This window comes from Lethenteron reissneri, chromosome 6 (assembly GCF_015708825.2).
Source record: "Lethenteron reissneri isolate LAM-NWPU_2019-01 chromosome 6, ASM1570882v1, whole genome shotgun sequence".
Lineage (NCBI taxonomy): Eukaryota > Metazoa > Chordata > Hyperoartia > Petromyzontiformes > Petromyzontidae > Lethenteron > Lethenteron reissneri.
In genome coordinates, this window is record NC_083784.1 from 9,398,022 (window position 1) to 9,422,166 (window position 24,145).

Sequence of the window (24,145 nt, forward strand, 5' to 3'; positions counted from 1 at the left end):
CAATGAAAACTATAATTAATTATAGCCAATGATTCAATGATAACAGTTATTAATGATAGCCAATGATGCAATGATTATACTTCATGAAAGCCAATGATTCAATAACAATAATTAACGATAGCCAATTATTCAATAACAGCAATGCTAAAAAGATATGCTCCAGTCCGAGTTTCAGTGCTGTTGACCAGACTCTCAGTGCTCATCTCCCGTTTACAGCCCTGAGCGAGTGGTGGAAATTCCACATTTCTAGGCAGGGGTAAAGTGTATAACAATCACACAATCGCTGTTAACATCCGCACAGAATGGAACTCGTTTTATTGGACCCAGGAGGGATGATGGGCTGAGTCAACCCCCCAACATGATTTGAACTAAAAACACTGAACTATTTTTTTTATTTTACGAGGTAATGCCGATTGAGCGATGTAGCTTTTTTTTTCAGACTCAATCTGGCCATCACAAATGATAGCTCAACGAAGTGGCTTATCACGTGGGAAACGAATAGCAGCCAAATACTCTAAACGCGTGATGTTCATTCTCAATATGGATAGAAAAATCTGGAGAAAAATCCACGCGACCACGGGGGAGGGGGGGGGGGAGATAGAACATGCAAACTCCAAATATACAACAGGCGTCAGGGTCGGGATCGAACCGACGACCTCCTGCATGCCAGGCGAGGGAGATAACATCTCCTCGCCACCGCGGCGCCCCAACTCGCAACCTTGTGACCGCGAGCCGCGCTCGCTCGACCCGCTGAGCCAGCTGTCCCGTCTCGCGTGCAGCTCTCTTTCTCTCTCTGCTGTGACCCCAGGGACCCGCTCCCAGCTGGCATCAACCCTCTCGTTGTGAATCACCAGACGCGACAGGGCCTCCTCACCCACGCGGTGGGCCGCTAATGCCCTCACCCCCCATGCCCTCTGGCTTGGGTGGCACACACACACACATCCTCAATGTGGAACTCCATGCCTCGATGCCCCCCCCCCCTACCTCCTTGACAACCCCCAGTGAACACCGTTTCTTGTGAGAGGTCCCGCCTGCCAATTATCCACACCCACCAAATGAAACATGCGTCTCGATTATTTAGATCATTCTGCTGCTATAAATGTCCACGTGATAAGCCACTTTGTCGAGCTATCATTTGTGATGGCCGGGTCGCTTCTGACAAAGAAGTTAATAGCTCAGTGGGCTCTACCTGGTAAAATAGATACAAATTGCTTATTTTTTTATATTTTTTATTTATAAAAGCGATGTGTTTACCCTCCTTATACTTTGCACTCCTGTCGTGTTTTTTTGTGTTGTTTGTTGTTGTCACGGTCAAACCCCCGGTGCCCCTTTACTAGACATCTATGAAATAAAACGTAATAAAATATTTTATTACGTTTTATTTTTATTATTTTATTACTTCCCTTCTACGTGAATTTACCGAAAGAACCAAGAAGATGCTATAAAGCTCTTCGTTTGTCATAGATGTCTAGTAAAGGGGCACCGGGGGTTAGAACGTGACAACAACAAGTCACGTAGAAGGGAAGTAATAAAATAATAAAAATAAAACATAATAAAATATTATGTTTTATTGTTGCTGTCAAATAAAACATAATAAAATATTTTATTATGTTTTATTTCATAGATGTCTAGTAAAAGGGCACCGGGGGTTACAACGTGACAACAAACAACACAAAAAAAAACACGACAGGAGTGCAAAGTATAGGGAGGGTAAACAAATCGCTTTTATCGAAAGAACCAAGAAGATGAATCCCTGCAGTCACGAAAGCTTTAAATCGAGCTTGATAGCACTTCGGATTCCACGTGCAGAATCAACGCCGATTCTCATTGGTTGTGGATCCCCTCCTGACCAAGCCCCCCCCCCCCCACTAGTAAACCCCCTCCCCTACGGAGGAGCTCCCTCATTGGCTGCGCGTGCGCGTGACGTCACTCGCGCCCCCGCCCCACAACAGCCCCGCCCCCTCCCGCGCGCCCATTTCATTATTTATTTCCGTCTTTGGCGGAGCGCGCCTTATCGATGGCTGTTGTTTATTAATCGCCCGCTGCGTTTCGTCGTCGTCGATAATAATTTGTCAGCATCCGTTGTAGAGGTCGCGGCTACGAAGGAGCGTGCGGTGAGCCCTCTTACATCGGTCGCAGTTGTTTAATTTACGCCTCGCACTCCTGTGCCCCCCCCCCCCACCACCACCACCACCCGTTCTATTGTTGTTGCTTCACTGTACTGGCCGCGTGTACAGTCCTATTGTGGTGTGTTGTTGTTGTTATTGTTGCTGTCATTGTTGTGGTTTAATATCAGCGCCCGGGACATTCTGAGGGGAAAGCGCGGACGGGATCGCCACTGGCGCTGTGGAGATGTCTCCGTGTGTGGGGGGAGCGGTGGGGTAGTGGTTAGCGCTACGCCGCGCTACGAGCCCGGCCACCTGAGTTCGATTCCCACTCACGGCCACCACCACCAGTGACGATTATCTGAACCGGCCCCCCCCCTCCCTAGGTCGACTCGGCCTCAAATGAGTAGCTGGTGCGGTGTGTAAACATCGCCACTGGGGAGACAAAGGCGGCCGGGCGTGGTGCTGGCCGCCCACCCCCTCGTGTGTCGTGCCGGCCTTCATAGGTGCTACTCGCTAACAGCACTTGCCCCTACAGCCTGTCACAGGCTACACGGGGGACCTTTGTCTCTGTAACGGAGCCGTGGGGAGACGGGAATACGATTCCTGTCACTCGCCGCGTGCCGGTTGTGATGATTCGATCACTGGGCGATATTGCATGTATCGATACTGTATCATATATGTTTAATTGACATTCACAGTGCTACAATCCGCACTGACCAAACGTGGTGAAGTATGGTCGAATGCCACCCCCGATAACACCGTACGGCCTGCGTGGAGGGTTGCCGACACAGAACAGGGCAGTGACCGAGGAGCCTACATTGTAATCACGTACAAAGCATCGCTTACATCGGGCGCGTTGTTAAACCGTTACCTGCAATTGATCGTGATTCGTGGTTAATAATCATACGGGGTTTCGTCCGTTACATACAACGGTGTGTCCTGTGGCAATAACACCTCCAACCTACCTGCCCGCCATGCGAACGTGGAATTTCCATCGCCGGCTGTGGTGATTTGGCGGCGTATAATTAACGTGGAGGCTACAGTCTATATAAAGTGGGGGGAATGTTAATAGAGTTAATCGATAACTGGTAAGTACTTCAAAATCGATCAATTGTCGCTTCCGAAAAGTCAGTGATAGTGTTCATGCTCATGAATGCACCCATCCAAGTAATATCTGAACCTCGATGATTATCCACTGCCGCCCCAAGAGAGATGCAGTCGAACCGTCCGGTGCGTTAACCATTACACAAAGATAGAGACAAAGATCCCCCGTGTAGCCTTAACAGACTGTTGGGGCAAGTGCTGTTAGCGAGTAGCACCTATGACGGCAGGCACGGCACACGAGGGGGTGGGTGGTCGACACCACGCCCGGCCGCCTTTGTCTCCCTATTCGTGAGTTTACACACCGCACCAGGTGCTCATTTTGAGGCCGAGTCGACCTAGGGGAGACCCAGGGCTGCTTCATATAATCGTCGCTCGTCTTGACCGTGAGCGGGAATCGAACTCGGGTCGCCGGGTACGTAGCACAGCGCGCAAACAGCTACCGCGCCCCACTACACTACACCAAACCCTCCGGGTGCACTAGCCATGGCAAAGGGGCCCTTGGTTATTCAGTTGTGAAGGTTACGTTTACTGCTCGACATTATGTGTGTGGAAAACCCCGTAACCTAGAAACAATAATCCGGCTGGAGTTTCAACCGTGCCTTGTAGATCAATATTGTGTTTGTTCCAAGACGTACAATATGCTGCTATGCAATGTCCAGTATATGGCGAATGCTTTCAACATTTTTTTTAAAGAGAACATTATGTACAGTACTGCATTTCATTGGGTTTTTTGCTTACTGGCCTTTCGTCCATAGCACGGGGCGTCTCGTAAACATTTCACAATCAATGCAGGGTTGGCCCAGGATTATTTATACATTAAACTGGCTTCATCGAGGACTCTAGGCATAGCAGGGAAAATACTACAGTGAGAATGTGGTCCTTCAGATGAAAAATGTAATCAGGTCCCCCCCATCTCATCTGTTAGCGTGAATGGTCCTGTGGCATTGATAAGTAAGTCAGGGTGTTAACCTCCAATATCCGAGCTAAAAATGCTGCACTAATCAATACAATCTGCTCTCTTCCAATTATTGCTATGCCCAGTGCTGTACTGTAATATCACTTTTGTTGAAATAAATGCCTTGGACACTTCAGTGAATGACATATTTTTTTAGCTCAGATGAACATATAATTTGTCACCTTTCAACCTTTTTGGTGGGGATCTCTCTATTTTAAACTTTGTCACACGCACGCACACAGTGATGCACCCGAAACTTGTGGGAAAATTATTTCTAAGCTTTTTTTTCTTTGCCCTTTGTGCTGCCATGGAAAAGCCATGCATTTTGTTAGATTGATATATGAGCATGTCATCGAGCACATTGTGTATTCTTTTGTTATGTGGGCTGAGAGCAGAGATTGCAGCTCCGCCTGTCATAGAAGAGTCGTTTTAAAATCCCCACGACTGTACGTGCTCCAGTGGCCGCTTTATTTTTACAGTCTGTATTGGCGCTGCAGTTGATTGTCGAATCAAATTAATTTCAAAGTGTTTCTACGCTCAGATTAGCAATGGGGGGGGGGGGGGTGGCATTTATCTTCCATTGGCAGTGCTGAGCCAGTGGTACACAAAGCACGTTTCGGTGGTGGGGTCAAACGATACAAAGGACAACTGTTGGCTTATCACAAAGTGATACTCATTAAAAACTGAACGCGCTACAGGCTGAGTTGATCCATGACCGGCATCTCATTTGTGAGAATTGAAGTCGTTTGAGGTCAATGTAAGTGATCGCCATCATCAGCAGCAATTATTAATCCACTGCTGGATGAAGGACTTCCCATGCCATCACCATCCCTCGCAGTCCTTGTTCGCACATACATCACATTAATTAGGCATGTTCGTGTTAACTGAAGTAGAACAACATCATGGGACCTCCTTTGCCAGTATCAAAATATAATAATCGGTTTTTCTTATATTTTCTGGCAACAAAACAGGTGTTAAGATGTTGAAACACCAAACTGAAACCTTTTACAATGAATCATGTCTGCATTAACCACAATGCTTGTGGTCAGAATGCAAAAAAATATATGCATTGTCCTTGAAACTGATTGGTCCACACCAGAGGCAGCTTTATTTTGAGCCTCGTCTCAAACAGTGTTAGACCAGAGGATGCCAAAAGGCATACGGCCCAAAGACAAAGGAGGTCCCATGATGTAGATGCTCACCCCGAGCTCTCATTACTCTGATAGTGCATTGTCTTTGGGTTAATTTCTCCAAGGCATTGTCTTTGCCTTGGAGAAATTAACGTGATGCCGTAGGGACATTGAAAAGTCAGCACCAACTTAGATTTCATTACGTTATTAAAAATAATAACTGTAGAAGTTCAAAGATATGGTGAAATTTGAAATTGAATATTTTAGTTCATTAGCCTATGGGTTTTCCAAACCAGTGATATTTAGTAGCATTTATTTAAACAAGCAAACTCTGGACCAAACATTTGCCTTCATTGTTCATCAGCATATCAAGGCTTGTTAAATAATAATTTGTGGGTTGCCAGAGCACTGTCTAAGTTTTAATTTAAATTTGTTTAACCAGGTAAAAAGAGTGACCTGGGGCATTCATCTGCAAGTAGGGGGGGAGGTGATGATTTTCTGTTGCGTGTAAAATCTCAATTGAGTTATTGCAGGTCATTTTCAAATTGGGCAAACTTGGACCCAGACGCTGGTACAAAATGACCTCCCCTTGGCTGATGACGTCATGATCTTTAACGTCCACTGTGAACAGACGGCGTGCGTACTATGCTTATTACATCCGCGGGAGTAATCTGTTTAACACGTAGTAGGCTTTTGCGACCAATATTATCTCTAATAGAGGTTTTTTTGGGGGTTAGATTGCGTAAATATATACGTGTCGCTAAATTGTCCAACATCCGACACGGCTAATTAGTAAGGGTTGTCACGTAAGTAAAACATGTCAATTGGTGACTAGTTCAGCACACCGGTGTGTTGGAGAGTCAATCCTGGCTGTTGCCTGATGAAGCTGGTTGTAATTGTAGACGAAACTTCACAGTACTTGAATTGTATATGTTGTCAGTTACTCTCCAACACACCGATGTGCTGATGAACTAGTAACTAACTGGCATGTTTTTTTACGTGACAAACCTTACTAATTGGCTGCGTTGCGTGGTGCCGGTTTGAACGACACATTTATATTTACGCGACCTTACCCAAAAAAAAATCTCTTATAGGAATAACTTGGTCGGCTACTGCATTTTAACCGTGAACCTCTGCAACAAGCGGAAAACGCGCTGCCGCTGAGCCCTATCACCGCCCTAACTCACGGAGCCCTCATCAACACACAAGCAATTAACGCCACTTTTCTTGCACAATAGATAATAATGGGTAATAAATTAAATAAGATATGTAAAAGAAGTCTGTTATAGTCACGTTCCGATGTAATATATCTGCCCAAAGTACACGTCTTGGCAAAAACATGAACTTTAGTTAAATGTTAAGCCTGTTTAACCCCAATCGTTTTAGGATCCACGATAATGTAATAAGAATATTTATTTATTTTGGAGGAATTTGATGAGCTAGAACGCTCCTTTTCACTGGTTATTTAATTTCATCCAGGAAATCCTCACTGACTTAAACTATTTTTAGAAGGGTCCTTAACTTTGTTATATGGCCAAAGAGTGTTTTGCATGGGAGAGGAAATCGGATGATCTGGAGAAAACTCATGCATATTGCAGGATAACACTCAAACATCTGTACAGATGTAATCTTAAACTGGCATTATGGGCCATTACCACAATGATACAGCCACAGGAGACGTAGATCTGTTATTTAATTACACCAGCAAATTCGACGTCACCCTCCCAAGAGCATAAATAGATATTTTCTATTCATGATGTAAATGAGAGCAGGTTTGAGAAGAAGCGAGCGTTTAATCAGTGCGTACTGCTACCTGTTCTGACACAGGGTCATTAACGACCGATATAGAAGACGCCTACGTGCTGAACATAAATAGATAAAAATTGGTTTTAAACACGATTACTGTTGAATGTTCATGCAGTTAAAATTACTTTTAACGGCAGGGTGGCACAGTGGTAACACTTGTGTCTCACAGAAAGAACAGCCTGGGTTTGATTCCTGACTTGGACTGTGTGGAGTTTGTATGTTCTCTCCCCCGTTGTACGTGATTTTCATGTGGGTTCTCCTGTTTCCTCCAGTAGCTAAAACAAATGTGCAATGTGTAACTCGTATTAGTCAAACATTAGGAAGCCACCGGAGCTGTGCACTTTAAAATATGGATTGAAAACTAATTTATTTCGAACTGCTTTTTGTGTTTAGTTGTCCGTTTAACACGTCGGCTTTAAGAGGTTGTTTTGGGTTAGATCGCGTAAATATATTAATGTGTTAAAACCCGCCACCACCCGACACAGCCAACTAGTAAGGGTTGTCACGTAAACAGAACGTGCCAATTCGTCACTAGTACAGCACACCAGTGTGTTGGAGAGCCAAGCCACAACATTTACAATCTGACTATGACGTTTCGCCAGTAATTACAACTAGCTGCATCAGGCGACAGCCAGATGTGTGGAGAAGTCCACCTGTTTCGTTCCTTATATAGAGGCGTAGATGTGGTGGCCACACTTCTGCGCTCTTGCGCAAAGTGGGGGGGGATTAATGTGTCAACGTACATTATGCATGTGCATCATGCGAGCCCTTTGATCTTGTCCTGTCTATTGTGTGTATAAAAATAGCCGTACCAACGTTAATCTCTATTAAAGTAGGATGCCCTTTATAGGCATGCATTTAAATAATGTATTATTTGATTATTCACTTCCACGCAGCACTAAGGCGGTAGCTATCCGAAAGTTTAAAATAATTTTTATTTGTTTCAATTTCGATAGATTCTCGAATTAGTCTTGGCCAGTAGTAGTTAGTTTTGCACAGAACTTCAACATGAAAATCAATTGAGTGTCCTTGTTGGCACGCGTGTTCTGTTGTCCTTCACCCGCACCTCCGATTTGCATGGTTGGTTATATACGGTGTAAAAGAAAGTCAAGATATATACAACATCTTGATGCTGAAAAATTACCTACAAATTACCATAGCAGGAGCCTCCTTGAAGAATCGTCTTGAGACTCTGTGAGGCTTTCCTTGGTGACCAAGTGTGTGGGCGCCACAGTGGCGAGATATAAACTACGGCCCCTGGTCTGCAGGAGGTTGTGGGTTCGATCTTGACCCTGACACCTGTATATTTGGAGTTTCCATGTTCTCCCCGTGGTCGCGTGGATTTTTCTCCGGTTTTCCATCCACATTTAGATTCAACTTGCGTTTAGAGTATTTGGCAGCTTTAAGTTTACACACGATGATAAGCCAATTTGTTGAGCTATAATATGTGGCCAGGTCGCTTCTAAAAAAATAAGAGCTGTATAGCTCAGTGGGCATTATGTGGTAAGTAAAAAAAATTGATCGTCACAATAATTCTCGTTGGGCACAGGTCGTGGGGTGCTGCTGCCGCCCTGGCCTCACGTGCCGCCCCACCTCAGCGCGGACGCTCCTGTCGATGCCGATCTGCTGGCCACGGCGTGATGGAGAGTTGACGTCGCTTGGCCCAGGGGATATCCAGCGTGGGGGAGACGCCCGCCCAACATGGCTCTGCACAAGAGGCAAGGTAGGTGGGGGATAACAAACCGGGAGGTTGATGATGCAGATTACTTTTTGTGAATTTTCATGATTTGTAGTTTCCGGTTCTATTAAAGTATTGATAGCATTTTTTGGTTTGTGATATATAATTAATACTACAGGCAGACCTCGTTTAGTGCTCGGGATGTGTTCCTGGAGAAGTGGGCACTAATTGGATCGGCACTAAACGAGGTCATTATACCATTGTTTGTACGGGGATGCGTTCCAGACAGCCTAATTTCATACGTATGAGCAATATGAGGGCTTAATTTGGGTATCGGTATGAGCGCAAATATTAATACAGATGGTAAAAATTGGCTTAGAAATTTTTTTTAAAGTAACATCAATAAGTATTATGTTCTATACTCACCAGTGCGTTCTACTGTACTCCTACATCTCAGCGGTGTCAAGGCTAGGTTGGAGGAGCTGCTTAGCTCCCAGTCCGGGTCATTCTCAGAAAAGAGCTCCCAAGAACCTCCATGGTCTTAGCGATGCCCTCGGTCAACATTTCTGTGGTTAGGTTTCTTTTAGGTGGAGCCTGAAACTCCATCCTAGTCTCGTGACTTGTCACCCAGCTAAACGCACTGTAATTACATAGAGAAAATTAATTGGTGTAGAAAAAAAATAATTGTGCCCACGAATTGTGATAATCGAATCGCCGGATTACTTGGCTTGGAGCGAACGTCGCTGTCATTGGCTGAGTGAACGATGGCCGGCGCTGCTGCACGTTCTCACTCGTAAACTCTTTTTAGATTTTTTTTATTTAACATTTTTTTCTTTTGCAAACCACTTCTCCAGGACAAAAAACGCTAAAGCAAATCGGCGTTCTTATGGGGTTGCACTAAGCGAAGTCTGCCTGTGTCTTCCATTAAACTTGATTTCACCATGTCCTGTTCGTCCGATGGCCATCTCATTTGCATACATTCTTAACAGGTTTTATCCATACTATTCGATGCATATACAGTGAGGTTAACAATCGGTTTCAAACAGTGAATCGATAAATACTTGTTGAAGAGCTATTAATCTACGATTGTTTTTAGATTGCATCGTAATCGGAAGATTGTGACTCGCGAGTTAAATTTCCGGGGGGGAGTTGACACCTCTCTCAAGTTCATGCGAATGGTTCCACTTTAATGGTTATCCTATATAGTCTGCTGCTAGCATTGGGAAAGTAGACTTTCCATGGCTGCCAGTGAAGCCGAGGGCCTCCCGTTGCTTGTTTAATGAGACACTTTGGCTTGACTATTCCGCCCTGGAATTCTTCCTTTCATTTGAAGGACTCAAAATGAAAGGGAAAAATTCCTGTCCTGCTTAATAATGTCTGCATCCACTCCAGATTTTTGCAAATCCTAGCTCACCACTTCTAGACCTGTCACTCTCGATCTCCGCCCTGGTGATTCCAGACGTCTTGAGTGACTTCTCAGCTTGCCCAAGATGGTACCACTAAACCCTTACCAACATGTCCAAGCTTTACGAGTCGACTTTCTGTCCATCTAAGATGGGGACAATTCTTTACCTCCTTCCTCCTGTTCATTTCTGACCAGATCTTGTCTTATGATCCCCGAAATCCATCTTTTCATACTTATTTCTGTGTTGCACATCTGCTCCTGCCCGAGCTTTTAGAGACACTTTGCCTTGACTGTTGTTATTATTATTATCATTGTAGAGCACAGTAGTGTGGTTAGGAGCGAGCCGTAAGTCACGAGGCGAGCAGAGCGGAGCGCGTGGGCAGACGCGCGTCACCACCCCCGGTTCACACGGGATCCTCGCCAGCCCCCCCACCGCCACCAATCGCTCATTGACAAATAAAGTGGCGTGCGCACACATACCGTGCCGTGACCTTTCCTTCGGGAGCAGAGTCACACATCAGTCACCGGTGGGGGGGGGTCCTTGCCCAGGTGAGACCGAGAAGTGGAGATGCAAACATTAATCGGCGCATTGCTTAACAAGATTCCTAGGCTTGCGGTGCATAGAACCATGTACGCTTGCAGCTCTTTTGTCAATCCACTGCTGGATGAGGGCCTACCCCACGCTGTGTGGGTTGTGGGAGGGTTATTACTTCACCATGCCGATCAGTACGGGTTAGGGAAGGTGGGGAAGCAAAACATTACAGTACTCATAATCAACGTTTTTGGGTTTAGATCGCGTTTATTTATAAATGTGTCGTAACCCTCCACCACCCGACACGGCCAATCAGTAAAAATGTGTCACGTTGACAAAGACAAATAGTTCACTGCTTTAGCCCACCGGTGTGTTGAAGCCACAACATTTACAATTTGAGTAAATGTTGTGGCTTCAACACACCGGTGGGCTAAAGCAGTGAACTATTTGTCTTTGTCAACGTGACACATTTTTACTGATTTGCCGTGTCGGGTGGTGGAGGGTTACGACACATTTATAAATAAACGCGATCTAAACCCAAAAACGTTGATTATGAATAACATTGGTCGCGAAAGCCTACGTGTTAAACTGACATTACAGTACAACGATGGATTATTTTGCACTGCCCACTGCTACTTACCACGTGACCCCACAGCCTATAACAACCTGTCATGCGTGGATCAACCTTGCTTGACTTGCAAAATCTGACGAGATTTTTTCCACGTTCCGAGTTATTTTTGATAAGGCCTATGACATCATAGAGCTGTCTGCTCTGAAGCAAGGATATTGCCTGACATGTTAACCTATCATCTTTTTCTTCTTTGTTATTTCGGTAAAGTCACGTAGAAGGGAAATAATAAAATAATAAAAACAAAACATAATAAAATACAATTCTCACGACGTTTCGCCAACAAAGCAAGCAGCCGTCCTCAGGTGAAGAACAGGTCTGTCGAAAAGACAGCGTCTGAATGAACACCACCAAGCATGGCAGCGTATATTTAAGCTGGGTTAGGCGAGGAAGGGCGCCTTGACAAAGGAATTTGCATATCAACAGAGGAATTTAGCATATTCATGGCAAAAATGCAGATATGGGATTAGTCACTACTTGTGGAATGCATAGGAGGTGGGGGGGGTCTCAAAGTCATATTAAATCGAAATGTATCATTTTTTTCTTATGAGGCATTGTTAATTACAAATGCCAGTTATGTTTTTTTTTTATATGTGCTGTTAGATTAAAGAAGTTAATGAAGAAAATGGGACAAGACACTGACAAGTGAGCAAAAAATCATGGAGAGGTGCATGCTTTGAATTGCACTGAGAGGCAGGAGGAGGAACTCATTGGTTAGAGAACAAACGCAGGTTAAAGGCATCGTATTGACTTTAGAAAGACGACTGGGCCTGCGCAAGACACTTTGACCAACATGATGTAAGCCTGTGTTCGAGACAAGCGATGGAGTGGCAATCCCCTCCAGTGCAGGTGTTGGGACAAATTGGGAGAGGCCTTCGTGCAACAGTGTATTGGTAACGTGTGACACCGACGATGTGCGTCGTACGTAGATGCGGTGTAGCTTGCCAGCGTCATTGAGCCCCCCACCCCCCGGCGTTTGTCCCTTCCCAGTATTCCTGTCGCCGGAGGTGGCGCGCTCCGTACTGCGCCGCTACGGCCGCGACAACGCATACCTGGAGGAGATGAAGCAGGGCAACATCGAGCGCGAGTGCGTGGAGGAGCGCTGCAACTACGAGGAGGCGCGCGAGGCCTTCGAGAACGACGAGAAAACCGTACGCATGCCACCGCTACCTAGCAGGAGTGTGGGGGGGGGTGTGCCCACTGTGTCACCGGGGACACGGCGTGCAGGGAGCAAGCGTGGGTGTGCGGTCCATTCTCCTGGAACGCGTAGTTTTCGTAATGTGAATTGTATGTAATGCGATGAACGTATTAGGGAACACGTTTTTTTTTATAACATGGATGGATGTGAAATGGATGTAACGCGATCGAAACTAGGTCGCGCGTGTCGGAATAAGCGGTCATACGGCTGCCTCGGCATAGGATCGCACAGATGCTTCTGGATGCTTCTAGACGCTACCCACGAGCCTCAATCCGCCCACTCACTTTGGAAACCCTTATCAGCAGTTGCATCTGGAGGCTTGCCCCCACTTTTCTCTCCGCCTGATGAAGACCGCTTTTGTTGCGATCGAAACGTCGTGGTTTTATTTAATTTTATTATTTTAAATTAATTCTTTTTAATTTAAATTATATATTTTTATTTTCTATCTACGTGACTTTACCGAAAGAACCAAGAATATGCTTGTGACTAGTTCCGGTTTGGCAGCAGAGGGCTCCGAATCAGTTGCGCAGCATGTTTTCGTCAGCTGCGTAATGCTGTGTGCAAGCTGCCTGATCTATCACTCCATATGAAGCTTCGGATAATTTCGGCTACAGTTATACCCTCCCTTTACGCTTGCAAAATGTGGACCCCTTTAAAGGAACTTCCGCGCCAGCTCGAAACATTCAGACTGGCCTGCCTACGATCCATCCTCAGTTTAGCCAGGCTGGATTGTGTGAGGAGCTCGCTGATCCTTGAGAAATCTGGACACAGTCCCATCCATGAGCTTCTATGGCAGGTGAGGCTTCATTGGCTGCGTTATGTAGCCCGCATGTCCAAGCAGTTTGTTTGGCTGGATAAAAGGGACTGCACGGCACCAGAGGACGTCGAGCTGAGTGGACTTGCTGATGACTGGTAACAGCTGTGTCAAATCGGCCTCCGTGGAGGAGGCTCGTGAAGGACGCTACTTGGCAGTTGGAGACAGCTGCCCTCCAACAACAGCCGAGGGCAGAGAAGCGACACTCACAACAAATAGTGGAGTGCTGGGCGGCTAAAACACAGCAAGTTCGCACAGTGGGCAGCACAGGTAGTAACATCTGGCAGTCTTCAAAGGATGTTCACCCAAACACCTGGGTCTGTCGCATGACCTCCGGTCAGTGAGCCTTTTGACACTTAATGTGACCTCAAAGTGTGCCTCGCCTGGCACAAGCGATGGGGTGACGTCACCGCCAATTAGTGGAGAATGGCAGCTGTTGTATGTACAAGTGTGGGGAGCGGTAGCGTAATGGCTCGACGTACTGCGCTGTGAACTCGGGCTCCCCAATTTAGATTACTGCTCACGGCCAACATCAGTGACTGAACCCATCGTGTACCTCCCGTCGGTCGACATAACCTTAAATGAGTATGTGGTGCGGTGTGTCAACGTCACTACTGGTGAGAAAAAGGCGGCCAGGCGTGGTGAAAGCCACAATTCCCCCTTGCATGCTGTGTTGCCCTTCTCGTGTGCTTGTTAAGAGCGGGATCTGTTTGCGTTGCGAGCAGAGGGAGTTCTGGATCGAGTACACGGCGGAGCACAAGACGCCGGACTCGGATGGCGCCGTGAGCCTCTTCGTGGTGGTTCCCGTCGCCACCTTTCTGCTGCTGCTGCTCGTGGGGCTGCTGTCGCTGTGGCGCTACCGCTCGCGCCGCCTCGCGGAGCAGTCGGAGCACCCCTCCCCGCTCGAGCACCAGCAGCACCGCGCATACGAGCACGGTTCCGGCCTCGACTATCGTCTCCCACAGGTGCCAGAACACGAGCCGCAGGGGTTGTTGTGTAGGGCGCCACGGTGGCGATGTTAACCACCTTGCCTGGTATACAGGAGGTCGTCGTGGGTTCGATCCCGACCCCTGACGCCTGCTGTATATTTGGAGTTTGCTTGTCTCTCTCCTCGTGGTCGCGTGGATTTTTATCCGGGTCTTCCGGATTTTCCCTTCACATTAGAAACACGCGTTTAGAGTATTTGGCTAAATTTCCACATGATAAGCTACTTCTTTGAGCTATCATTTGTGGCCAGGTCGCTTCTGAAAAAGAGCTGTATAGCTCAGTGGGCCTTATTTGGTAAAATAAAAAAAATTGTTTAGTTTACTATTGGGGTGGGCAGATCCCTCCCCCCTCCCCCTACATTTCCTTACAACTCAGAACCTGCACTTTGCAGAAATGTCCGGTGGACGTGTGAAAGACGAAGCTCGGTGATTACAATTTAGATGCTATAACGATGGATGCCTCCGGCGAGCCATGTCCTGACACTCATCAGCAGTCCTGAGCCAGTGGTGGAAATTGTATATTCCCATGGCAGAGGCTAGTGTCTTCATAGAACGACAGAGTACTCTTAATCACATTTTCATCTGTGTCGGATAGTGTCCTCTCGTACTCGTGGGTTTTCTGTGCGTGCTCCAGTGTTCATCTATAAACACTTACCTGTAAACACTTATGAATTAGCTGGAAAATCTTAATGTATATATATGTGCCTCAGTGTGGAACATTGTAAGATGCAGTTTGCATGAATCGTGCTATAAAAGAACACTTATTATTCAAAGCTCGTACGAACCAACATGGTGAAATATGGTCAAATAACCCCTCTCATGCATCACTGAATTGATCAACAGGAAATGAGCATGGTCCCACCCTCATTCGTGCAGGAACTATTAAAACAAAAACAAAAAGTGTGTTTACCATGTAAGGCCTACAAATGATCGCTCAACAAATTGGCTTATCACATAGAAATGTATAGCAGCCAAATACTCTAAACGCATGTTTCTAAATGTGGAGGGGAAAAACCAGAGGACGCGGAGAGAATTCCACACAACCACGAGGAGACCATGCAAAATTCCAAATATACAGGGTCGGGATAAAACCCATGACCTCCTGCATACAAGGCGAGGTAGTTAACATCTCGCAAGTTGTGTAGATATTTACTGGTGTGGGCACGTCACCGTGATGTTCAAAAGCGTTCCGGCACGGTATGCACTCACCTTAAGCTCTTTCCCATCATTTGACAACTCTCAGCGGCTCGCAGGCCACACATTGACAGATGGGCTCCCTTTTGTTAAACGCTGCTTAAAAAAAAAATCTTCCCTCAATACGTCTTTTGTCGCCATCTGAAGTTTCAAATAGCCAGCGTCGGCAGTAATCACACCGGGCACGGCGTCGGCGTTTCGAGGGTGCCACGGGATTCCGACCACATGGTGTTTCGTGGCTGTTTGTAACCCGAACCCTTCGCCTCGTGAGATCCTTCCCACGAGCAGCCGCTAAACGGGAGCGGCAATGCAAACCCCCCGTGGTCACCGTGGCGGCGGTGGCCCGCGCGTGCTATGCTAACACGTGAAAAGTGACACGCGGCGGAGGTGAGAGGCGTGGAAAGCGCCTACGTGCGTGCCGGCTCTTGACGCTCCCCCCTGGGGCGGGGTGTGGGGGGGTAGGGCGCCGAGTCGAACTTTAAAATACGGCGGCACGGATGGAGACACTCTCGGGTCTTCCCTGCCGCTTTGGCCGCGTTGCCCCCGTGCTTTAAGGTAGAGGGAGAATCGAGTCGTCGGGACCGGTAAGTCACAACCCGTGCATTGGAGGAGTACAGAGGTTAACTTAATAGGCATTGTAAGCATTTGCCAAACATTGCACAGCACTCACTCATGCAGGCTCATGGTTCAGGGCATGCCTTTGCTTGGAAAAGGTTTGGGTTACCTACCCTTTATCTCACTTAAAATTATCCTCCAGGGATTATCCTATCTCCAGTCATCTCTCCACCGATGTCATCCCATCGCTCGCCGGCATCTTCCACTTTCCACCCAATCTGTCGCCATTATTCCCTCACCATTCCTGCTCATAATCTCTGTTCATTATTCCTTCTTTGTCATCATCTCCCATGCCTTCGTTTCCCTATTGCCAATTTGTCTCCCTCGCGATCTCTCCATGAGTATCACGTCATCACTGACGTTGTCTCTACTCTCCCATCGTCCCTTCTTTCGACTCACCTTTTGTATCGTTCGAGACTTCCTCTCATCATCCTTTGTCGTGTCCTTGTCTTCTCTCCACACTTATCGTCCCTTCTCTCATCGCCTCACCGGGTGCCATGTCTTCGCTCGTGTTTCCAGCTCCCTTCTCGTCAGTCATTCTTTGCGGCCGTCCCCGTGGATACCTTTCTTTAGTCTTACTAGCGTCGCTCGCGGTGTCGTCCCGCCACTCATCGGCTCCCTCCTCCAACCTGGCGCCCCCCACGTTGCCCCGCAGGCGCGGGGCTGCCCGACCGTGCTGCTCGAGGCTCCGTGCGAGGGCCTGCGCGGCCTCGCGGGGGACGGCGCGGGGGACCGCGAGACGGCGTCGCTCGGCCACCGGCCCAGCTCGGCGTCCGTTGCGTCGCGCGTCTCCAACGTGGAGCCGCCGCCCTCGTACGAGGAGGTGACCGGCCTGGCGGTCACCTCCTCGTACGTGGGGCCGGCGGGGCGTGCCGCCAGCCCCACGCCCAGCGGGCCGCCGCCCGCCTACGACGACATCATCGTGGGCGACGTCGAGGGCAGCCCCGTATCGTCGCTACCGCACGACGACGACGACGGCGACGACAAGTGACACCATTGAGCCCCTCCGGTACGAGCGCCGTCGCGGTCACGGAAACTCGGACTGGAGTGCGCGCTCGAAGACGTAGAGATGTCACGCGGTGTTACATTGTAAATATATTGCTTTAGATAAGAGCGTTTAATTTAATGTCTTGGGTTGTAATTACATACAAACATAATAAAAAACGTAGTTTTTATTTTCATTATTCCAGACATCTCCCATATCTGGAAAGGTTCTCCCCACAATTATTCTGGCTTCTAGAGGTTTTAGTGTATTTTATTTTTTTACGCACATTTGTGTTTGTGCGAGTTTATTTGTTTTCTGTGCGCACATAGACTTGTGTATCTGAGGAGGGGGCGGTGGCGCAGCGGTTAGCGCGCTGTGCTACAAACCCGGCGACCCGAGTTCGATTTCCACTCATGGCCAACACTGGTAACCATTATTTTAATCGGTCATGGGCCTCCCCGAGGTCGACTCAGCCTCAAATGAGTACCTGCTGTGGTGCATAAACATCGCCACTGGGGAGACAAAGGTGGCTGGGCGTGGTGCTGGCCACGCACCCCCTCGTGTGCCGTTCCGCCCTTTATAGGTGCTCGCGAACAGCACTTGCCCCAACAGTCTGTTAAGGCTACACGGGGGATCTTTGTTCTTTGTCTGAGTGTATTGGTGTATCTTTTTAGAGTGTTTGTGTATGTGTGCATGCCGTGGTTATTGCGTACGACTCTCCTCTCAATGGATACCCATGGGGGGAACCGTTGGACTATTGTTACGCAAGAGTAATGTGGATCGTGGCATTTGGCAGCCGGTCCGTAGTCTCGGGTAGCATCGGCCAGCTCGCACAAATCAGTGGGGCATCGATCAAGTCCAGCGGTTAAAAATTCCACATTCCCATGCCAGAGGCCAGTCTCCACACAATAATTGATGTTTCAAGTAGTACTTATGTCATTGGTCCAAAGGTGATGATGTTGACAATGATGGGCTGAATCCAACACTCCACTTACAATGGTAAGTGGTGTGCTAGACCACAGTGCCATCCATCGGTGCGATACAGGATGACCAAATAATGCTTTAATGTGGCTTGTCTTGCACAGCATCGTGTAGTCCTCACTGGGGTGTTGTGAGCTAATTACACTGCATGTCTTTTTTTTTTACTCAGACTGTGCTCTCGCATCTTGGACGGTTGGAATTCATCACAACTCTTGTTTGGAAAAGCACAGCAGGCCGTCGTTGATGTCCGGCCGTACTCTGTGGTCCCTCACCACGCAGTTTGACCGGGCTGTTGAGCGGGAGCCCGGATTGTGAACGGACGAGCCGGCTCTTCAGAAGCCACCGGCTCACATCGCTCACCAATCCGTTGTCGGCAACAAATACAAAGCACGTCTAGAATCCTGTGTGCGCGCTCGTGCGTGTGTGCGTGTACACGCGTGTGTGCATGTGTGTGCGTGTACACGCGTGTGTGCGTGTGTGTGTGCGTGTACACGCGTGTGTGCGTGTGTGTGTGCGTGTACACGCGTGTGTGTGTGTGTGCATGTACACGCGTATGTGCGTGTGTGCATGTGTGCATGCGTGCGCGCCGAACGAGGCTCCCTCGTGCTCAACACCGCCGTTCAAGCGCGAGCAACACCAACGAGCGTCTGGTGAAGGAACCACGCGACACCACGAGAGTGCGTCGACAACCGAACCCGTGCTTTTAGACTTACAGAGTGAAGAAATGTGTAGTTTGTCTTTGAGGTTACAGGGACATTGCATGCACGTGGTCTGTGTCCTGACATAGAGAGTGTGTTGATTGAAACCCTTTCTCTCCACATCGTCCCCTTCACGTGCAGTGCACTTGGTTCCTCGGTGTCTCAAGGCTTTAAACTCTACCTGGAATTGCTGCTCAACCGACTTGTTTGCGGCATGCATTTCTTTCACTATGCCATTGCTTTGTCTCATGTCAAGGCGGTCGTCGCCAGGTCCGGTCAGTTGCGAGTTCTCCATATTGTTACCGATTTTCTATGGTTCTTATTTCCATGGATTTTTTCAGATTTTTTTTTCCCATTTTTAGGTTTACGCGCACACGATATTTTTCAGTGTGCCTGCAAAAACGAGATGAAAGTGATACTTGGCAATTCTTTTCGCTGAAGACTCTCACACTCGGTTGTAGCACCACTCCTGTGTCAGGCCACAGACGTTTGTGTTTTCCCTCGTAGCTGCCATATTATTGAGAACTGTGTAAGTGCTTGCGAGCAATCATGAGGCTTCTAAGTCACACACGTCCAGATGCATTCCCAAATAATGCCTTTCTTGTTTGGATTTTGATTGGCTTAGAGCTGGGACGATTTGTGCTCAATTACTCAGGTTCCTTTACACTAAACTATTTACAATTTTTTTTTACCATTTAATGAGGGGCCCCCTGACATCCTTCATCCTTCCGAAGGTAGAAACCCCTTACAAGCGTGACGTGACCGACGATACATATATCACCAAACCCACCCCGTCACCGCCCGTCCAGCGGCACGTAGAACAGATTCGAGACTTCCCCCCCCTCCCCCAACTATTTTCACGTCCAGTTAAGTAGAGTAATCTGTCTCGTAATTTCTTTGATAATCCGACATCCCGGCACCGAGAGCAAAATCGGTCGCCCGCTCTCAGCCAGGGCTGTCGAACTTTTTTTCCCCCGTGACGTGCGACGGTGTCGACGGTGTCGACCGCGTCTATAGAAGCCGCAAGGATGGCAAACTCGTCGTCACAGCTGAGCTTCCCATGGCCGGCTGTGGGCCAATTTCCCATTCGGGCCAGAAAGGGCCCATTGGGGGTGGTGGAGGACCTCAGGAGAGTGTTGAGCCATTCCAGTCCATTTAAGTGTATAGAGCTACCCATAAATGAGGTGATGATGAAATACATTTAAGCAGTAGGTATGGTCACAATATTGTAAAACTAACTCGTCCTAATGCTGTATTTAAGACGAATCTGGTGTGAATATGAAGATTCCATGTTGACCAGATGCATTTCAACATTTATATTTGACTTGGTATTTATGTTATAAATATTATATTGAGGTTGGTGACTTTTAAGTACGCAATTGCTTTGCTTGACAGGAGTGGTCCCCCTGCATCTGCTGGCTCTGTCGCCTCTTTGTTCAGGGCGACCACTGTGGTCACGTTATTTTCTCGCACGTTTGCTGGCTGTCGTGTCGCCTCCTGAAGCCGGTGCCGCTCACTGGTGCCACGTTTTAACCACCGTGGGCAAAAGATGGAGAGCTGTAGATGACGTAATTCAGGAAACCCTCGTTTGATTCTCGACAATGAATTTGAGTGCTTTGTTAAATAACGAAGACGATTTTTTTCACGCGGGTCCTACCTTGGCATTCATCGCAATATACTTTATAACCGGTGGGTCGAATGAGATGGAAGGAGCAAACCCCATCACGGACGAGGTGATAACAAAGCACTGAGCGGACAGGTTGGCAAACCCACTTGCTGTACTGCCATCTGGATACACTCCAGCACGGCTGGTCTAGTAGTTTGACAAAGCTGCGTGATCCACCAACCCTTGTTTCCTAAACATGTGCACGCCTACATCCATTAGTTTCAGGGCGGAGTCGGTGGATCGCGCAGAGATGGTGACATGCGAGGAGTTTCAGCATCATCTCCCTGTGTGCTTTGATTGGGCTTTCTTCTCCAGGTGTACCGGTCTTGTTACGCGCGTTAAAATATAAATTGAACAATCAAATTGGCCACTCGTGCCAGTGCAGGATCCTCGTGAGAATCTCAACACTGAGGCTTTTTTTTCTTAAAAATCGGAACAAAAATTTGTTTTTATTTCAAACCAGGGGAGAGTCGATTCAGACCCCTCATCTCTTCAAAGGAGGCCTGAATTCAAAGGACGCTTGCGAAGTCACGCCCCAACAATTGCTTTCGTGTGTACGTGTACGTTTAAACAATATAAGCTACGTCTAAAACGTTCCACGCTCGTTCCTATCGTGCGTTTGACAGTGACCAGGTCCCCCCATCTCCTGCCGAGGGAACAGGGAAGCCGTGGGTAGAATGTGACTTGATGGGGGCGTGGACGTGTGGTCTCTTTATTCGCTGTCTGTAGATTTTAGACCGAGCAGAGGGATGTGTTCTTGAAGACTGCTTTAGAAAACGTTAAGACTCTGATACATATAACACGTTAGTGAATGTGAATTAAGTTGCAACAGGTGTAAATACATTTTGTAAATACCTATCCTCGTGCTTGCATCGCACACATACACAGGTTTACATACTCACACTACAATACGAGTTTTCTTTTTTACACTGGGATATTTGTATTTATTGCGGCGCGTCTTCAGGTTACATCATAACCCCACGCAAAGGGAACAAATCGTGAAAGGTGGCCCGGTTAAAGCCCCCCAGGGGTGGGCTAAGTGCCAGGATCAAACGTTGGGTTGGTGTTGGGGGCGAGTGATTAAATTTGGTTCGGGGTAGAGCTAGGTTCCTATTGGTTAGCCGGGCGATGGGTAGTGCTTGTGTTCAGGTCTGGTTTTTTTGTTTGGTCATGGCTGGGGGGGGGGGTAGAGCCTGGTTTGATTCGTGCTAGGAGATATGGTTAGGGTTTGGTTGGCTAGTGTGGTTAGGACTAGGGGCTAGGGTTGGGTATAGTTGACTCGTGTACCTATGGCTAGGGCGTAGGGTTATGATTAGTGGGCTAGGGGGTAGGGTTAGTTAGCAAGTGTGGTTAAGGCTAGGGTTTTGTTGGATGTGGTTAGGGGTGAGTGCCCGTCTCGTGTGCGAAACACTCTTCTCCCGATTACCAAATGCAGTCTTTTAATTTGTTGTCCGTGTTTCACACTTTTGATGTCCGTAGCGCTTGACCGTGAACTCTGGCGTGCGCGGTGTGTCGCGTGTCTTAACGGTCACCGCTGTGAGAAACCAAAGTGCGTGGTTATTTTTACGAGGGGATGGAAGTGGCTAGTCCAGGGCCTCCCGACTCGTGCTCGCTTTACGCCCACCCCCCAGTCAGTTCCTTCACATTCGTTTTGCAAAATAAAGGTTGTCGCACATTGAAATTTTGCCGAGTAACGCAACTTGTGATCCGATTACGAAAGGTAATCCCGTGTAATTGCTACATTGTAAGTTGCGGTATCGGATTACCCCCGGTTTATTTGTCTACCGTGGGATTATTCTATGATTTTAAAAATGTTAAAGACATTTCCGAGAACAATATAGCTCGAGTGGGGAAGTGATGCCTCCGACGTCTTGGGTTGACTTGAGGACCAGCATTGACCGACGCTCGCAAGCCACGCCGCACAGCCTACGGTCGCAGCGTAATACTGCTTTGAAATCTAATGGCGCGACCGGACACACGAGTGTGATATGGGTGACGATAAAACTAATCAATCCGATAATACCGAATGCAGGATCACGTTACGGGCGAGCGTCAAGTTCGTCGGCGGACGCCGATTGCATTTGAAATTGCTGCCCTCCACAACCCCCGAGCGTTGCCGACAGACAGACACTTGGATTGGTCGAAGTGAAAACCTGGAGCGTGGGGCGGGAAGCAAAGTGCGGAATGGAGTTTTTGGAGGCCCTGGGCTGTGGCCGGTGCACGCTGAGGAAGGGACGGCCCGAGCTGCGTTGCTTGTGGCATTGCCGCTGTGTGTGGCCGATTGTGCATCGAGTTTGCGTTTCACCGATAACATGTTTTAACACTTTTCGTAATGTTAAACATTTTTGGTTACAGCTGAATTGAGTAAAAGGTTTTTACCAAAGTTTTTAAGCCATCACTGTGAAGGCTTGTCCGCCATGCAAGCTTACCACGTAATCACTTCAAGAACAGTCTAATTACTTGCAACAAAACACTGCTATTGCTGGTTTAATGAAGGTCCAACGGTCGTTTAGTGTCACCCTCTACGAGTGTTTATAAAATGTAGTTGGTTGCAAATTTGGTCAAGGGTAGGAATCTCCCCGGTTGCGTGGGCCACCTTTTACACAGAGCCGACCCGGACATATTTCTCAGTCGACACCACATCTACCAAATCTGTTCTGTGCACCGTCACAAAGTTCAACGCAATACCAAAACCAGATCTTGGTACAAATCAATTTCCTGCCACCCGAACATAGATGCGAATTCCCAGGCTTGTGGGGTTAAGCCCGGAACCCAGAAAGGTGGCAACTCTACTCCCTGGCACGGTATTTTCTTGGTCAGATCAGTGTCGAGTGGAGTGCTCTCTTGGTGGCCCTAAGCTAAAGGTGGTGGTTATTCTCCATTCCTCTTCACATGGGAAAACCTCTGATTTCTCATGAAGTGCCGCTGATCGAATTGACCCAGGAGGGACTGCTAATGATGTTGGGCTGGGTTGACCCCTGACCAGAATTTGACCTTGTGACTGCCAGTGGGAGGGTAACATCTGTCCAGTGCCACCTGGACAGGATGTAACATGGGCTTGGTAGCATCGCTGCATGCATGCTCGGTCACTGCCATAGCAAGCCTCGCACTCACAAGGTAACGCACAGTCAGCATTTCACAACGGTTGGTGCCTTTTGTCAATTTGCATAAATAGCAATGGAAGAAAGTATAACTGCACTAAATACAACAATGAGCTGGACTGCATTTTTATTGATGTTTAGATTCCCGCGTGGAAATGTGACGTTGATCGAGTGTAATTGTTGTATGGGTGGTGGGCACTGGCTCACAATGGACACGTTTCTGAAACCTAGTGGCATTTCAAACGATGCATTTGTAAATGAAATAAAAACAAATCACTGTGGTTTGGCTAAAAAAATCCACATAATCGACGTTTCCAAGTTTTGTGCAGTGTTTAAAAGTGTAACGTTTGAGTTTTTCTACTCAGTCTATACCCTACATGCACGCGTGTGTATGTGTGGTATACGGTTCGTATAATTTCGTATAAAATTACAGTGCCGTGTGTTGCCTGCTTTACGCGCTTGGATAAGGTAGCGGTTGAGAATAGCATTTGATGTTTCTCCCGCTATTGAGATCTTGCTGAGGAGGTGAAGGTGGCCAGACGTGTTGCTTGCCACCAACCC

The 24,145-nt window shown here is 47.6% G+C and overlaps 1 protein-coding gene across 4 annotated transcripts; it reads left to right on the plus strand.

Moving 5' to 3' along the window:
• Window positions 1–1,980: 1,980 nt before the first annotated feature.
• On the plus strand, window positions 1,981–24,004 carry LOC133354728 (transmembrane gamma-carboxyglutamic acid protein 3-like). Of its 4 annotated transcripts, XM_061571815.1 has the most exons (7): window positions 3,072–3,196; window positions 8,653–8,826; window positions 11,950–11,991; window positions 12,337–12,497; window positions 14,084–14,323; window positions 16,809–17,162; window positions 18,289–24,004. In XM_061571815.1, the coding sequence occupies exons 4-6, from the start codon at window positions 12,408–12,410 to the stop codon at window positions 17,142–17,144; spliced, it is 666 nt and encodes a 221-aa protein (XP_061427799.1). In that variant the 5' UTR covers window positions 3,072–3,196; window positions 8,653–8,826; window positions 11,950–11,991; window positions 12,337–12,407; the 3' UTR covers window positions 17,145–17,162; window positions 18,289–24,004. The 4 variants fall into 4 exon arrangements, with proteins under 4 accessions (XP_061427781.1, XP_061427799.1, XP_061427772.1 ...); XM_061571797.1 differs by lacking the exons at window positions 3,072–3,196; window positions 11,950–11,991 and adding an exon at window positions 1,981–2,114 and having other exon boundaries at window positions 18,289–24,002; XM_061571788.1 differs by lacking the exon at window positions 11,950–11,991 and having other exon boundaries at window positions 3,075–3,196; window positions 18,289–24,002.
• Window positions 24,005–24,145: the final 141 nt, after the last annotated feature.

Coding starts and splice junctions, on each gene's coding strand:
- LOC133354728 (XM_061571797.1), top strand. CDS start 8,805: ATGGCTCTGCACAAGAGGCAAG. Junction 8,827..12,336: donor GGCTCTGCACAAGAGGCAAG/GTAGGTGGGGGA, acceptor GTCCCTTCCCAG/TATTCCTGTCGCCGGAGGTG. Junction 14,324..16,808: donor TCGACTATCGTCTCCCACAG/GTGCCAGAACAC, acceptor GTTGCCCCGCAG/GCGCGGGGCTGCCCGACCGT.